General features: G+C 34.1%; 1 protein-coding gene across 2 annotated transcripts; it reads right to left on the bottom strand.

The window, feature by feature from the left end:
• Window positions 1-6,368: 6,368 nt before the first annotated feature.
• Window positions 6,369-10,899, bottom strand: LOC130823605 (uncharacterized). Of its 2 annotated transcripts, XM_057688283.1 has the most exons (4): window positions 10,687-10,899; window positions 10,525-10,613; window positions 10,330-10,420; window positions 6,369-6,688 (listed from the first exon to the last, which is right to left on the bottom strand). In XM_057688283.1, exons 1-4 carry the CDS (start codon window positions 10,713-10,715, stop codon window positions 6,658-6,660), a joined length of 240 nt encoding a protein of 79 aa, XP_057544266.1. In that variant the 5' UTR covers window positions 10,716-10,899; the 3' UTR covers window positions 6,369-6,657. The 2 variants fall into 2 exon arrangements, with proteins under 2 accessions (XP_057544266.1, XP_057544265.1); XM_057688282.1 differs by lacking the exon at window positions 10,330-10,420.
• Window positions 10,900-16,163: the final 5,264 nt, after the last annotated feature.

The raw sequence follows: 16,163 nt of genomic DNA, 5'->3' as shown, positions 1-16,163 counted from the left end.
ACATTTGCAAAATAAAAGGAAAAAAACTACCAAGACAATTGCAACTATCTCATTTGAATTGGATACATTTCAATTATCTAAATGTAACGGTTATAAATTTCTTTGTTCAATTGTAGTAGTTAGTGAATTATTTGTATAATAGTTATTCTGTAATAAGTATAACTAAAACTTGTTTAGTAAAGAATTGGTACAATACTTTGCCTCATGTTAGAATTAAAATTTTTAATTTTGTTTATGAAAATTTTTCTTAAATGAATTTATTGTATATTTTCCACGCTTTAATGTATACTTATCATATCAATACTTTTGAAAATTTAAGGCTTAGGGTGTAACATTTTAAGTTTTAGAGTAGACATTTTAATTTTTCGAATAGGCATTTTTAAGACTTAAAATTGGCATTTAAAACTTTATAGTAGGATGTTCAACTTAATACTTTTGGAAAATTAAATTTAAGGCTTGAAAAAGTCATTTTAAGCCTTAGAATTGATATTTTATGCTCTAAAATAGGCATAAAAAACTTTAACTAGGATGTTATTTCAGTCTTTATAATAAAAGGAAGGTTAAGAATTTGAATAAGTGTTTTAATCATTAAAATAGAAATTTTAAGTCTTGAAATTGAAATTTAAAGCTTTAAAGTATGATGTTAAACTTAATCAATTTGGAAAAAGGAACGTTAAAGCTTAGAATAGAGATTTGAATCCTTAGAATGGATATTTAACCTTAAAATAGACATTTTAAGACTTGAAATAGACATTTTAATATTTTTAGTAAGATTTAAACTTCAACTTTTTCGAAAAGAAAGATAAGCCTTGAATTTGACATTTAAAGCCTTGAAATGGGCATTTTAGTAGTTAGAATGGGAATTTTAATCAATAGGATGAAAATCTTATGCTTTGAAATAGGCATTGAAAACTATTAAGTTGGGCTGAAATATTAGGCTGGTTGTATGGCTACAACAGCCACATAGGAGAATTTCACACCCAAAATGTGGCTGACTATGCAATAATTTTGACAACCAAATATTTAGAATTTACTAGTATAATTTAGGTAGAAATTTGAATTGTAAAAGTACTATTTTATTAATTTTCAATACTCAAAAGCAATATATAATGCCGATATTATCCAAAGTCCCAAGCAAATGATAGTCCACCACAAAATACCAAAGTCCTAAGCAAACCATAGTCTTAAACATAAGTCCAAACAAAACAGAGTTCACAATTCTCAATTACAAATGTCTTCAATAACATAACAATTACAAGAAAAGTCTTCATGTGTTTATTGTTCCGTCGGAACATCATTGGTCTCGTCATTGATAATGATTGGTTGCTCTAAAACCAAATCTTCTATACCTACAAAATAATATAAATAACAAAAAATGTAAGTATTAATAAACAAATGATTATTATTGATTATTGTAATTAATAGAGAAAAAAAAAATCTAACCTTCTTTAATACTTTCCAACTCTAAGCAACTTTCCTCTATACAAATTGGTCCATATGAAGTACGAATCCAATCTTTGCTAACCTTCGACCGATCAAGTAATGCCTCCATTTTTGGATTGCTAACACAATCGTCATAAGCTCCTTCTCATATATCGATTTTGCTTGTCCTCTAACTCCAAAACCTTTACTAAAAAAGGCAATGGGGTGCTTGTTTTGAGAGAGAACTGCTCCTAACCCCTTTCCCGACGCATCAGCCTCAACAACAAACGGTAAGGAGAAATTAGGGATAGCTAAAACCGGGGCACTCAACATGACCTGCTTTAAGGTGTTAAAGGCTGCAGTAGCAATTTCGTCCCAATGGAAATTATCCTTCTTCAGCTGGTTGGTTAATGGTTTTGCCAATTGCGCATAATGATAGATAAACATCTTGTAGTAACTGGTCAACCCCAAAAAACCACGTAATTCCTTCAAACTTACGGGTAGGGGCCATTCTTGCATAGCTTTAAATTTATCTGGATCCACCTCCACCCGTCCTCCTGACACGATGTGACCCAAGTATGCCACCCGAGTCTGCCCAATTTCGCATTTTTTAGCATTAGCATTAGCATATAATTGGTGGCGTGCCAAAATTCCCAATACTTCAGATAAGTGCTGAACATGCTCGCTCACAGAAGAGCTGTAAACTAGGATATCATCGAAGAATACCAACACAAACCGGCAAAGAAAAGATCTAAATATATCGTTCATCAGAGATTGGAACGTAGGGGGGCGTTAGTTAACCCGAAAGGCATGACCAAGAACTCGTAATGACTTTCGTGTGCGCGAAATACGGTTTTACGAACATATTCTGGTTTCATCCTTATTTGATGATATCCTGACTTCAGGTCTAACTTGGAAAACACCCTAGCACTATGTATCTCAGCCAACAACTCCTCAATGACTGGTACGGGATACTTATTCACAACAGTTTCTTTGTTCAAGGGTCGGTAATCGACACAAAATCTCCACAACCCATCTTTCTTCTTAGCAAGCAACACCGGGCTGGAAAATGGGCTAAGAGAGGGCTGTATGATTTCAGCTTGTAATATATCGAACACCAAACGCTCAATTTCGGCCTTCTGGATTTGTGGGTATCGGTAGGGTCAAACACTAATTGGGTTGGAACCATTTTTGAGGGTAATTTGGTGTTGTTTGGATCTTAAAGGGGGTAAGCCTGGGGGCATACTGAACACTGGTGCAAAGGATTTTATGACTTCCTGCAATGATTCTGGAATATTCAAGGGCATCTCAAGTTCTTTGGTACTATTATCCTGTTCATGCTAGCTAAATCAATCAAAACACCTCCTCCCACCTTCCGTATGTCTTTCATGATAGACTTGAGAGTGACTAAGGAACGCTCCAACGATGGGTCACTTCTCAACATCACCTTGCTTTTTTTCCAATTAAACTGCATCAGTTGGGTCCAATTACTGGAAATAGTTCCCAATTTGGCCAACCACTCTATTCCCAGGATAACATTCGAGTGCCCCAACTCTAATGGCAAAAATTTTCGATAATACATAGTGCCCCCAAGTCTATTTCCATTCCTTGACAACTACCACTTCCCATACGAGTCTCTCCTGTGCCCAAGGTCACCCCAAACTCCTCTGTGGCAGTTACTGGAATGGCGAGTCTTTCAACTACATTAGGGGATATAAAATTATTAGCACCAGAGTCAATCATAACCACTACTTTGTTTCCCCAATTTTTCCTTCAAGCTTCATAGTTTTAGGATTATCAATTCCTACAACTGAGAATTCAACGAAATCCTGACAGGTTTGCTCTCAGCATCTACAAACTCCTCTTCTACCTCCTCGAATTGGTCATCCTCCACCCCCCTATCTCCCACAACAAGAACACTTAACTCTTTTTTCTTGCAAACATGCCCTGATCTCCATTTTTCATCACCTAAAATAAAGCCCCTTGGTTTTTCAGTCTTGGAATTCCCGATAGGTCAAACGGCGGGTGTTATCATTGGTGGGTTGTTTGTGGAGGTGTTATGGTAGGGGTGGTAATTTCTTAGGCAGGTTGTGTTTGGTTGGGGAAGATGACGGGTTTTCAGGTTCTGTTTGGAAATGAATAGGGAAGGATAAGTTTTATAAGGGTACTGTGGTAAATTTCTCCCTGGCCCCCGATGCACGCCAAGTGTTCCCATGGCAGTCAATTTCTCCTCAATTTTCACCGCCCACTCAAAGGCTTCTTCAATATTTACAAGGTCTATTAATCTCTAGCCCTTAAATAAAATTAGCTAATAGAAATGACTCACTAACTTCTTCATCAATATTTAAACCAAATTGAATGAATACCTTTTCATAGTCTTCCACACAGCCTTCCTGTTGCTCACTCAGCCATTGCTCGATGATGGAACCTCCCTTCCAGCCTCTAAAGCGTTTCAACATCATCCTCCTCAGCATCCGCCAACTCATAACGGTACGCCTTTTGTTCTCCCATTGAAACAATTATAGGGCATCGCCTTCTAATCCCATGATAGCTGCTCCCAACTTTTCGGTACAGGTCAGGTGGTAAACCTCGAAGTACCTTTCAGCTTTGCTAATCTATCCGTCCGGATCTTCGTCGGAAACTATGGGAAAATCCAAACGACGAACTCTCGAATTGCTACTTTCGTTGTTCCAGCCTCCATAGTGTCTCCGTTCTCCAAAACCCTCACGATCTTCAGTATTTGTTGGTTGGATCTGTTCGATGACCGACTGCTCTCTATTTTCAGAGGTTTGACCCACTGGACTACCGATGTTGTCGCCCATAACCTCAGCACTGATATTTTTTACTTCCGTCATCAGTACGGTCATAGCTGCCTTGAGGTCATTTTATCCTCTAGCATGATCTTCCAACTTCTTGTTTTATTCATCACACAACCTCGATTGGGATCCTTCAAAGTACTGGATCATTTCGGTAAATCGGTCCTCCATAGTACTCTTTAACTCTGGAACTGCATTTTGTACGCTAACAAAAAGTTGTTATAACTGATTTCTATTTCGGCCTTGCGTAAGTGTATTTAATCATGGGCTTGGGCCTTCCTTTATCCATGACATAATCATTAGATGAAAATCACCACAATTTAATTAGCTCAAGGGATATAAACAGAGAATTACTCATCCTTAGCAGTAGGAAAGAGTTCAAACGAAAATCAATGATGAGTATGCTTTTTCTTTATTTAAGTGTCAGCCATTAGTTTGCTTTTTCTTTATTTCTTGTAAATGCAACAAGAATAGTAGTTGATGTTCCTTTAATCCTAATTGGAAGATGTGGATTGCATACGATGGGTGAGAGGCATACTCAATATCAATTTATGAAGGTTATCAATACAATAGTACAATAGCTAGCCAGCTGATGATGCTAGATTTTTCACTTGTTATTAATACTCTGCTGCTTTTTGTATATTATTGTGTTCAACTAATTATTTTGACACGTTTTAGAGTTTCTCTATTATAATGAACAAACAATGAAAAGGCAGTTACGTTCAAGCTCAAAAGTAAAGAGAGGTTACGTATCTTGGACTCCCCAAATAAATGCAATTCTCGCTTCAACATTAATTGACCAAATAAACGAGGGGAATAAAGGTCAAGCCTCAATTTTGTCAAGCTGTTGTTGATAAGTTAAGGAATGAGTTGGGCATATTTATTACAATGGATCATGTCAAAAATAGGATTAAGGTATGGAAGAAACGTCATGCAATCGTCACCAACATTAAAACTTACACTAAGTTTACGTGGAATAATGAGAAAAAAGATGCTTGAGATTGATATGAATGATTTTTCCTAATGGAACGAATATTGTAAGGTATGCTTTTCTGATTGTCAATCAAATATAATAATATTATATCCTTATGTTGAGCACTTTGTGCTCTTATTGTTAATGGATTGACCGTGAATTATTGTGATAATGTGTTATATGGATTGACTATTGATGATTAATGTTTGCATCTTTCTTTTCCAATGTTATGCAAGATAATCCAAATGCCTCGGCATATATTAACAAAAGATTGAGAATTGGTATGATATTTGTGCTTTGGTGTCAGTAGATAGAGCGATTGGTGATGGTACTGAGCAACACGAAGAGCCAGCTGCTGCTTTAGAGACTGAAAATCGAGGTGTCCATAACTCAAATGCAACTTCGGAAGTCTTCAAGAAAGAAATTAAAGAGGGATCGTTTTACTGGTGTTGTTACTAGCTTAGCTGAGACATTTAAGGAGTATATGATATCAAGAAACCAAAGCACGATTCTAAAGAGGCCTACAATGTTGCTTCAAGAGTTGTCGGACTTGATTTACAAGAAGTATTGAAGGCAGTGAAGCAATATTTGAACAATGCAGAAGAGTTTGAAATGCTTAAGACTTTACCTGAAAATGAGAAGTTGGATTGGGTAATATTATATCTTCATGCGTGGTAATTATGGGCAATCACTTAAGGTGATCAAATAGTCAAATCTTGAGTGCAATCAGTGTATTAGTATTATATTTTATCTTGTCATGTACTTCATATATTAGGTCATTTTGCAAGGATGATTGAGTTTTGTAATTGCAATTACATATTTTTACCAAACAAAGTTAAAATTCAAAATTAATGATTTGTAATCCAAACAACCTTTGAAATTTGAAATTTTAGATTTGAAAATTTTAATATTTCCCAAACACTAAATTTGATTTTGAAATTCATTTTTTGAATTTCCAACATTGAATTTCAAAATTTTAAATGAAATACTAATTCTTCAATATTACCTTATGTTGTGTTTGGGAATAAATATTACCTTTTAATAATGAAAAAGTTTGGGAAACCATTCACATATTCGCATTTTTAAGTACTTTAAAAACAATGGTTAAATCGATCTTAAAAATTTATTTGTCAAACAATAAATTTAAATCAATTTCAGATTTTCAAATAAAATCATCATTTCCAAACATACCATTATTTCATTCACAATTCATAATTCAAGCTTCTATCAGCTACACAACAAATGTCTCAATAACTAATTGGAAATGCTTTTGAAGAACTGTTAATCTGCTCACAAGAGATTATTTTTCTTCAACAAAATTACAACAAAATTGGCTGATGCCAAAAATGCCAGAAGCTGTATTTGAACAAGAAACAATAACCCTCATAATCTTCGAAAAGTTCAATCCAGTAAAAACGAAGCATCAAGATTGCCTTCATTTGCACACTACTTGCTCTCGACATCGTAAAGATCAGTTCTGTATATATTAGTCAAAGAAACACAAAAGAAATTGGTAATGCAAAGTGAATGAAGATGGGCAAGTTTAGTAATCTACCTCTATAAAATGCATTGCTCTAATCTATTTCTGGCTTCTGTAGACCATGGGAACTTGGCCATGCATGTATATACAACATTAGTATGGAAGAATATTGTGTATAAGCAATTCACAGAAAAATCAAATTCAAACCATCAATCTTTCTGGGACTAAATGGAGAGCACAACAAAGAAAGAAGCCAAGCCGGTTGTTTCAATTCACAGTGCGACAAGAGTCAACAAATGGCAGTGATCGAAAAGCGACTGTAATGTCTGGAACGTAATAGATTAATAAAAATACAGAAGAGACGTATCAGGAGATGACATATTATGGGGGTAATATTGATTTTCCTTGATAGAGATTAAAAATTGAAACGAAATGAAAGCAACATAACAAGAATGTGATTAACATGATCCTATTCCATCAGAATTTGACTTCTAAATTGATGTATTGTAAACTTTAAACCCCACTAGGCCATGAATTACAGACGTGTTTCAACCATAAATTGAATGAAGAAGGCGTGCGAAGCACAAAATTGCGGATTTCCCTCATTCATAAAACTCGGGGCTTTTGGAAAAAGAAAGCAATAATCACGAACAGTAAGATATCAACAACGCTGGCAGCCGGCTTAGTAAAATTTATGTGGAAAGATATGACTAATGACTCTTGAACAAAACAAGGGTATTTATTTCATTTGGAGTGCTTGAAAGTGCAAGCCAAGAACTTCATTCATCCCTCGAAAACTATCCGTAAAACCAGCTATTTAAAGTCACGATAAACTATCCGTAATACCATATACATATGAGCCATGTAACTCAACTACCTAGACTACTACGCAGAGAGAGGTACAAACCCAAATGTCCAAAAATACTTCCTTTGGTTTTTAATTCTTGTTACACTTCTATTTTTCACGTTATCTAATGCACGATTTTAATCTTTAATATCTTGAATTTCATATGATAAAAAATTCTAAAAAGTTAATATTATGAAAATACGCATTAAGACGAATCAAAAAAGATCCCACTTAATTATGTTTTATATTATACATGGAGAAATATAAACCAAATAAGATCAATTGATGAACAATAGTTGGTACAATAACTGTAGTAACTAATAAAATCCGGAGGAAGTAGAAAATTTTGCACACTTTGGCCAAAAATGAATAGTGCATTATGCATACTCATGTCTAAGTGTTAACTACTTCTATGAAGTATCCAACATGATTGATTGAGGAGAAACAACAGGTTCAAGTAAAGATAGATTATTGACAGTGTTTCCAGATTGGTTATATAAAATTGCCATCAAAGACAATGAAAGTAAAACCATGAAAACAATGTAAAGAAACTGCGATAAACATGAACTCGTATTTTCAAAATTTGACTACCAACTCAATGTATCATAATTTGTATAACTACACTAAGATAAGTGGATTACTGCGAACAGTAGGTTTATTTATGAAGAAGAGTAAAACACTGAATAGCGGACTTCCCTACTATCTAAGACTCCTCCCAAAAAGGAAGCTACAATCATATACAACAAACAAACCAACGATACATGTGAAGTACTGATTCCCTTACTCTGCTCGCCGCTTGTAGCCTAACTCCGTAAATATTTGGTTCATATAAGGTATACAGTAAGATATAAACTCATGATCAAGACAATATAAACATCAAGTAAGAATTAACTATAACACGCACATGGTTAATCAACTCTCAAAAGTAATGATACACAAATCTTTCACCATTTATAATTACATTGTTTCTGTTCCAAATATGACAATTTCGAGACTGACAAAAGGAAAGGATACCACTAACATTTAAATAGTCTTCAAAAGTGTTCGGGTTATTGGATCAGCATGAAGGCATTTATTTCATTTAAAGTGGACATATATGCAAACCAAAACCATTACATTTCCTCCACAAAGTTCCTATAAAAAGGCTATTTAGAGCAATTGTAAAATTAGCTGAGACATCAATGTGTCACAACCTATTATTGCTACAACTTTGCAAATAGCTTACAGCTTACTGGCCAATTGAAAGGGCACAAGTCCAAATGTCATTCTACACTGCTTTAAGAAAATTTTTTCTTCCGTCCAAAATGAACCATCAAACTAAGAAATTGTAGAAGTTTGAAATATCCCAAATGGGGAGATTGAAAAACAAATATCCCAAATTGATACTCAAGGCAAACCGTCATATGACCACATTGATCACATTTGAAAACAAAAATATGAAGCATCCCACAAGCGTATTTGAAGCAAACCATCAAATAATCACACTAATACTCAAATTAAAATTACCACTATTTTCGGATAGTAATTAGAAGAGAAAAGAAAGGAATGAAAAGGGAAAGGGAAGGGAAAGAGGAAGGAAGGGGAGGGGCAAGGAGGGATAGGGCACCTCATTTGTTTAGAAGGAAAAGGAAGAAAAAAGAAAGAAAATGAGTGTTTTCACTCCAAATCTTCCCACTTTGGGAGCGATGGTATTCTTAACAAAGTTTGTCCATTGTTTTCCTCTAAACCCCTCCATTCCATTTTTCTTATACTAACAAGGGATCCTCCATCCTTCCAAATTCCTCCCTTTCCTTTCCCTCCGTTTTACTCTATCCCTCCTTTTTTTTTTTCTGTCAAGACACAGTGTAAATGTATGAAGTATCCAACAAGGATACTTCAGATGAACAAACGGTTCAAGTAACATAACTCATGAGTTGAATGTAAGGCATCTAACGGTTGTTCTTTCAACATACTACCTACAGATAAATAAACCTCAACCATAAAATCCACACTCCCCAAACTCAAACGCAGCACAATCACTTTAACAACTTTGTAAAAACTATCATCATAGTGACTCATACAAGGCAGTAAATGCACATACTGTCAAATGTCAACTGTCAAACAATCCATAGTTCACAATAAACTCACTCAAAAGTCAAAACCATCCACATATCTAAATGTTTTACTTCAAACTCGTAATTAATTAAAAAAAACACAAACAAGATACTCTCCTATATTCTAAAACGAGCATACGTCAAAATTTCCTCTTATAGCCGAATAACTTTCATGACTCTAAAAGCCTGTTTGGTAAGTGGTGATAAACCGCGAAAATGGGAATGAAAACTAATCTAATTTTGGTTGAAAAATTTGTAGGTTACCTTGATGAACATTCTTGACAACCTTCAATCATCTTATTTTGTTCATAAAATTTATTCTGCATTATGATTGGAAAAGGTGGTATTAGGTGGTAATAGAAATTTGTAAAAAAAAAATAATCAAAGTTAAAAAATATTTTTTGTCAAAATTTCGTTACCATAGGAATGAGATGGAACTTTTGATGAAATTTTACACTATAAATCATTTCCATTACTATTATTTAGCATCACTAGGGCAGTAAATCCTTTTAAAAAAAATTTAATAGCATAAGTATCAAATAGATAGTATATTAGAGCAATCATAATCAATTTCATCATATACACAGGCAAAAACAAAAAAATATCAATCAAGAAATGAACTTTGAAAAGAGGACACAAATGGCCAGCCCGGTGTACAAAGCGTCCCCAACAAGACATGACCAATAAAAAAAGGATACACCAAATAAGTGCCATGGACAAAAGCTCCAGCAAGAACAGCAGTAAATAATCGATCTCTAAGAACAGGTTTATGCCTCAATGTTATTCTAACTGCCAAAGAAAATCAAAATTAAATATTTTTTTAAGTTACCCGTCAAACCAAATCAAAAATAAACAAAAACCCACAAAAGGCATTAAGGGAAAAAGAGAATTACTGAGAGGAAGAACAGGAGCGTAGATTAAAGGAAGCAATAGCAACAAATTTGGCCCTCTTTTCTTTTGTTGTTGTTGATTGATTGGCTCCCTTCATGTTACAAAAAAAAATTATAAACTTAATGTAAAAAGATATAGAAATTAATGAAGATCAGAAACTATACTGTTTAAAAGGATCGTAAGGGGAAGCCATGGATGAGCTTAGGAAGGTCCAAAACGACGGCGTAATTTAGATCGTTTGGAATTTGCGCGATGTAGGATTATGAAGAGTTTTCTTGTTTGTTTCGCTACTCTATTCTTTCTGTGGGCGGTTTTTGTGTATTTCTTTTGTTTTATTTGTACGGAAGAAATGAAATATAGAATTATACATTTATTTTTTTAGGTTTAGGGTCTAGGATGAAAGTTATTATGTTAAAGATTGCATATTAAACAACAAATTAGCCGGTCTTTTAATAGATTGTCTTTTTGAGAGATGTCTGTTAATGCCTATTTTTATTCTATATTTTTCTTTATAAGACAATAAAATTAAAGATGGTCTTTCAAAAAGACTGTCTCTCACAAGAATTTGTAATAAGAAATTTAGTTTTGATTTTTTATAAATTGGTTGATTTTGGATTGAAATTTTCAAAACTGAAATATTTTGGTTTGAATTAGGTTTAAGTATACTAAAAATCGAAAACTGAAATTCTAAATCGAATTAAATAGAAACTCACATCTTACTTTAAGTTAAACTATTTGTTGAGTGAAAATTGTGCAACTTGACGTGCAAATAGAAGATTTTGATTAGCGATACCAACAAAAACGATGTAAGCAATCTTATAACAACAGTAAACCTTAATTCAATGATTAAAAATTTATTTTGTCATTTCCAGTTTTGCAACTATGATTTTAAATATTTTTTATTTACAATTTGAGCAATTTAATTCGATTTGTAGTTTATATTTGTTTTTAGTTGAAAATTTGGTTCGAATTGGTCTGAAAAAGTCTAAACCGAATTAATTTGATTCGGTTCGATTTGGATTGCGGCTCAATTTGGTGAATTTGCATTGAAAAATCAAAAATCAAATTAAAATTTGTTTGATTTTGTTTTATGAAAAAACCAAATCGCAAACTAAACTTTCAACTCTATTTAGGATTAGGATTACTTTTTTTTTAATGGTTAATTAAGTCGACTTGCATGCATGAACTATAAATATGATTTTGATTATGTTAATGATTAATGAATATGAATTAAGCACGATGACATCAATTTAATAATAATAATAATAATAATAATAATAATAATAATAATAATAAATAATTTTACGCGTATGGTCTAGCATATCGATTTAGGGTAGATCTAGAGCTGTTCATGGGCGGGCTATCCGCTAGGCTCGACCCACCCGGCTCGAAAAACGAGCGGACTTGGACAACGTTTTTCAATAAAAATTTAAATTTGGACGGGTAATATACGTCCACCAAGATAAATGGGCAGGTAGCGATGCTAAAAAAATATCCGCGGGTATACCCGCCGCCCGCTAAGTTTAATATATTAATTATCAAGTAATTAATTCTATTGATTATGAAACTATTAGTCAACTATCTAATAAAACTAGTCTACTACATACTCAACTTTAGTAATTAATGTCCATACCCAGTTTAATAATTTTTTTAATTTATTATGAATGGAGAGATATATGTCTGGACTTCGTACTCCGTAACAAAATAAATCAATGATGCCATGCTTTTGTTGGATTATCCAACATAATGTTTATATTAATGTAATTTGAGTATTTTGAGATTTTTTTATGTATTTGGAGTAGAGCTGTTCATGGCGGGCTACCCGCTAGGCTCGATCCATCCAGCTCGAAAAACGGGTGGGCATGGATAACAATTTTCAAAAAACTTAAAGTTTGGATGGGTAATACCAGCCCGCGAAGATAAATGGGTGGGTAGCGACAGCAAAAAATACCCGCGGGCATACCCGCCCGCCCCCTTAGTTTAATATATTATTTATTAAATAATTAATTCTATTAATTATTAAACTAATACTACTACATGACCCATACCCAACTTTACTAATTAGTACCCATACTCAACTTTATTTTATTACTCTTGTACTAGCCCTAGGGTTTATATTCAATTTTATTACTCCACCAATATTTTTGACCCACAAAGCACTCAAGCAGTCGACTATCAAAGTTCAAACAAGTAGCCGACTCCACCGTTTATATTCAATATTCATGTAATTGGAGTATTTTGAGACTTTATATATATTTAAAGTATTTTAGACAATGTATTGTATTTTAATTGTTATTAAAACTTAACTTTATAATATGATTTATATTTTTAATTTTTATATAAGAAATACCTGCCTACCCGCGAGTCCCGCCCGCTTTAAAAATGGGCAGGTAGCGACAAAAAAATATGACTGCAAATGCGGCGGGCTTTTGAATATTTGAGCCCGCGGGTAAAATTTTAAGTACTACCTGGTCCCCTACCGGCCCAAGCCCTCCCATGAATAGCTTTGATTTGGAGTATTTTGGACGACGTATTATATATTAGTTATTAAAACTTAACTTTATAATTTGTATTATAATTTCATATAATAAATACTTGTCTACCTGCGGATCCTGCCTGCTTTAAATATGGGAGGGTAGCGACAAAAAAAAATATGCCCGAAAATGCGGGCGGACTTTTGAATATTTGAGCCCCTGGATAGATTTTTTAGGCACTAGCCTGTTCGCTACCTGCCCAAGTCCGCCTATGAACATGTAACACCCTTGAATTTCCGACCCCTTATACGTAACCAAAACCGCAAAGGACGGGAGGAAATTCGAGTGTTACATTATAAATAAACTAATAATAAACTTTAGGAATGTGAGTGGAAATTTCGTCAGCATTTCGACTAAAATCGATGGCATCATGGAAGATAAAACACAATAAAATAACTAAACTCATCCTTGGCATCATCGCCTTGAAAATCACATAGCACCACGGAATGATTCATCGTCGGTTCCTCAAATCATCATGACAAGCTTGGATTGTAATTCTAGTGTCGACGCTTGAATTTTAAACAAAATAATATAATACTTTAAAATCATACAAATTCATAACTGACGTAGCGGAAAATATAAATAATACAAATGAGCACACAAGGCGTCGCATCAAAAACATATACAGCCAAAGTTTGCAAAAGACATAAAAACAACAAAATCAAAAGACGCTTGCATAACACGAGTTATGCTTCGCATTCCACACTCCCCCAAAGCAATGCAAAAGATGTTCCAAATACCTAGTATGCCAGTCTATGATCTTGTTGCTGCTCAGCATCAAACCAAAGGTCCATGTATCATAGCGGAACAATCATAGAAAGTCGTAAAACAATCAAACATAAACGTAAACACGTACACGTTAGTAACTAACACTATCATAAGGCCAACATACTAGATACATTATGTTATACAACAATATAAATATGATTTCATAAGACACAAACACAACTAGTAACCATTTATCCTCCATTTATACTTGTTAATCTCATTTCTTCCTTTTCAACTAGAATAATGCGTTCCTATGTGGAATGCAAGTCTTAACACTCCTTTTTAAAAAAAACATATACTTCGATAAACACGCGTAGTGTCAACTCATTAAAGGGCATCAACAAACTACTTAACGTCTGACCTTAAAAAGCTTGTCTACCTTAAAGTAAGTATAATTATAGGATCCTTGGAATTCTTAACTCCCATTAGGTATCTTAACTTAGACATAATCTTTCCATGAAGGAAAACCCTTGGGATTCGTAACATCCATAAGGCACTTCTTACTAACATAAACTATTCTATTAATGAAGATCTTTGGGTTTGCAAGACCCACATCTAACTTAATTATAAATTCGACTCTCTATCAATGAAAACTTTGGGGTTTTGCAAGACACACCGGTAAGTCAAATATGCTCTTGCTATCAATGAGAACCATGGGTTTGCAAGGCCCACCAGTAACTCAAATATAACTTGCCATCAATGAGAACCTTGGGGTTTGCATGACCCAACGGTAACTCAATATACTCTTGTTATCAATAAGAACCATAGGGTTTGCAAGACCCACCGGTAAACTCAAATATAACTTGCCATCAATGAGAACCTTGGGGTTTGCAAGACCCACCGATAACTCAAATATGCTCTTGCTATCAATGAGAACCATGGGTTTGCAAGGCCCATCAGTAACTCAAATATAACTTGCCATCAATGAGAGCCTTGGGGTTTGCAAGACCCACCGGTAACTCAATATACTCTTGCTATCAATAAGAACCATGGGGTTTGCAAGACCCATCGGTAAACTCAAATATAACTTGCCATCAATGAGAACCTTGGGGTTTGCAAGACCCACTGATAACTCAAATATGCTCTTGCTATCAATGAGAACCATGGGTTTTCAAGGCCCACCAGTAACTCAAATATAACTTGCCATCAATAAGAACCTTGGGGTTTGCAAGACCCACCGGTAACTCAATATACTCTTGCTATCAATAAGAACCATGGGGTTTGCAAGACCCACCGGTAAACTCAAATATAACTTGCCATCAATGAGAACATTAGGGTTCGCAAGACCCTCCGGTAACTCAATATACTCTTGCTATTAATGAGAACCATGGGATTTGCAAGACCCATCGGTAAACTCAATATACTCTTTCTATCAATGAGAACCACAGGTTTGCAAGACCCACCGGTAACTCAAACATACTCTTAAATTCATATATAAAGGAATCATTCTGACTCTAAGTAAACACAATGTTACTCTATTGATAAGAGAATTGTTTTCAACTTCTACTCTTACCTTCGTTCTATGCATCTATTCCATTCTAAGTTTGAGAGATTCGCAAATCAAAAGCTATTTATGTATAAAATTCAGTTGCTAGTACTTCATACTTCTAACACAATGCATCTAATCACAATTATCGATAATATTTTAAGCAATAGCATATATTAGTTAGTTACTGCGTGTGCGTACCTGTAAGTGTCACTACACGATCAAAAAGTCACAAAAATCACCCAACTAAAGTTCTACTTTCCTTTTATGAATTGGGAACGTATACAAGTTAGGAATAAAATTTATAAGTCCCCTTAACTAGTTTGTCACACGGACTAATTGCCAAAGTAACCACTATCAGCATTCGAGACAAGTTTCCAATCGCCCTAACACGCGCACATCTCATTCAATACAAGTCATAATCATTAACTCAACACAATATAAGTCTTTTCATTTATTTAAAGATAAAACTATTATGTGAATAGTAATCACACCTAAGTCTTACAATTTTAATATAACACTAATATGAGTTATATAGATTCCCGTTACCTAAAAAAAATAGTAATCACACCTAAGTCTCACAATTTTAATATAACACTAATATAACGATAAGGCAATTCTTAGAGTTATCGAATCGCGACATCATTTGTTACATTCTCCAAGCCTAGAACGAACTATAATCAAACATCACGACAAGTAACTTTAGAACCTCTCAACAATAAGTTGACACTATGCTCATGGCTTGCTAGAATTATGTATTTGTAACTTCAATAACCTAAAGAGAGTATTTGTAATTAATAATAATCAAATAAAAACAATAAACAACTATTATTCCCAATTATCAACCAAAAAA

Source organism: Amaranthus tricolor, chromosome 9 (genome assembly GCF_026212465.1).
Source record: "Amaranthus tricolor cultivar Red isolate AtriRed21 chromosome 9, ASM2621246v1, whole genome shotgun sequence".
Taxonomy (NCBI): domain Eukaryota; kingdom Viridiplantae; phylum Streptophyta; class Magnoliopsida; order Caryophyllales; family Amaranthaceae; genus Amaranthus; species Amaranthus tricolor.
The sequence above is the reverse complement of the archived record's forward strand: the minus strand, read 5'-3'. Positions and strand labels throughout refer to the sequence as shown.

Excerpts from the sequence above, each read along its gene's own strand:
- LOC130823605 (XM_057688282.1), bottom strand. The coding sequence starts at position 10,715 with ATGGCTTCCCCTTACGATCCTTTTAAACA. Across the intron at positions 10,614-10,686 it reads CCTTACGATCCTTTTAAACA|GGAGCCAATCAATCAACAAC; the intron begins GTATAGTTTCTG and ends TGTAACATGAAG. Across the intron at positions 6,689-10,524 it reads CGCTCCTGTTCTTCCTCTCA|AACTGATCTTTACGATGTCG; the intron begins GTAATTCTCTTT and ends TAATATATACAG.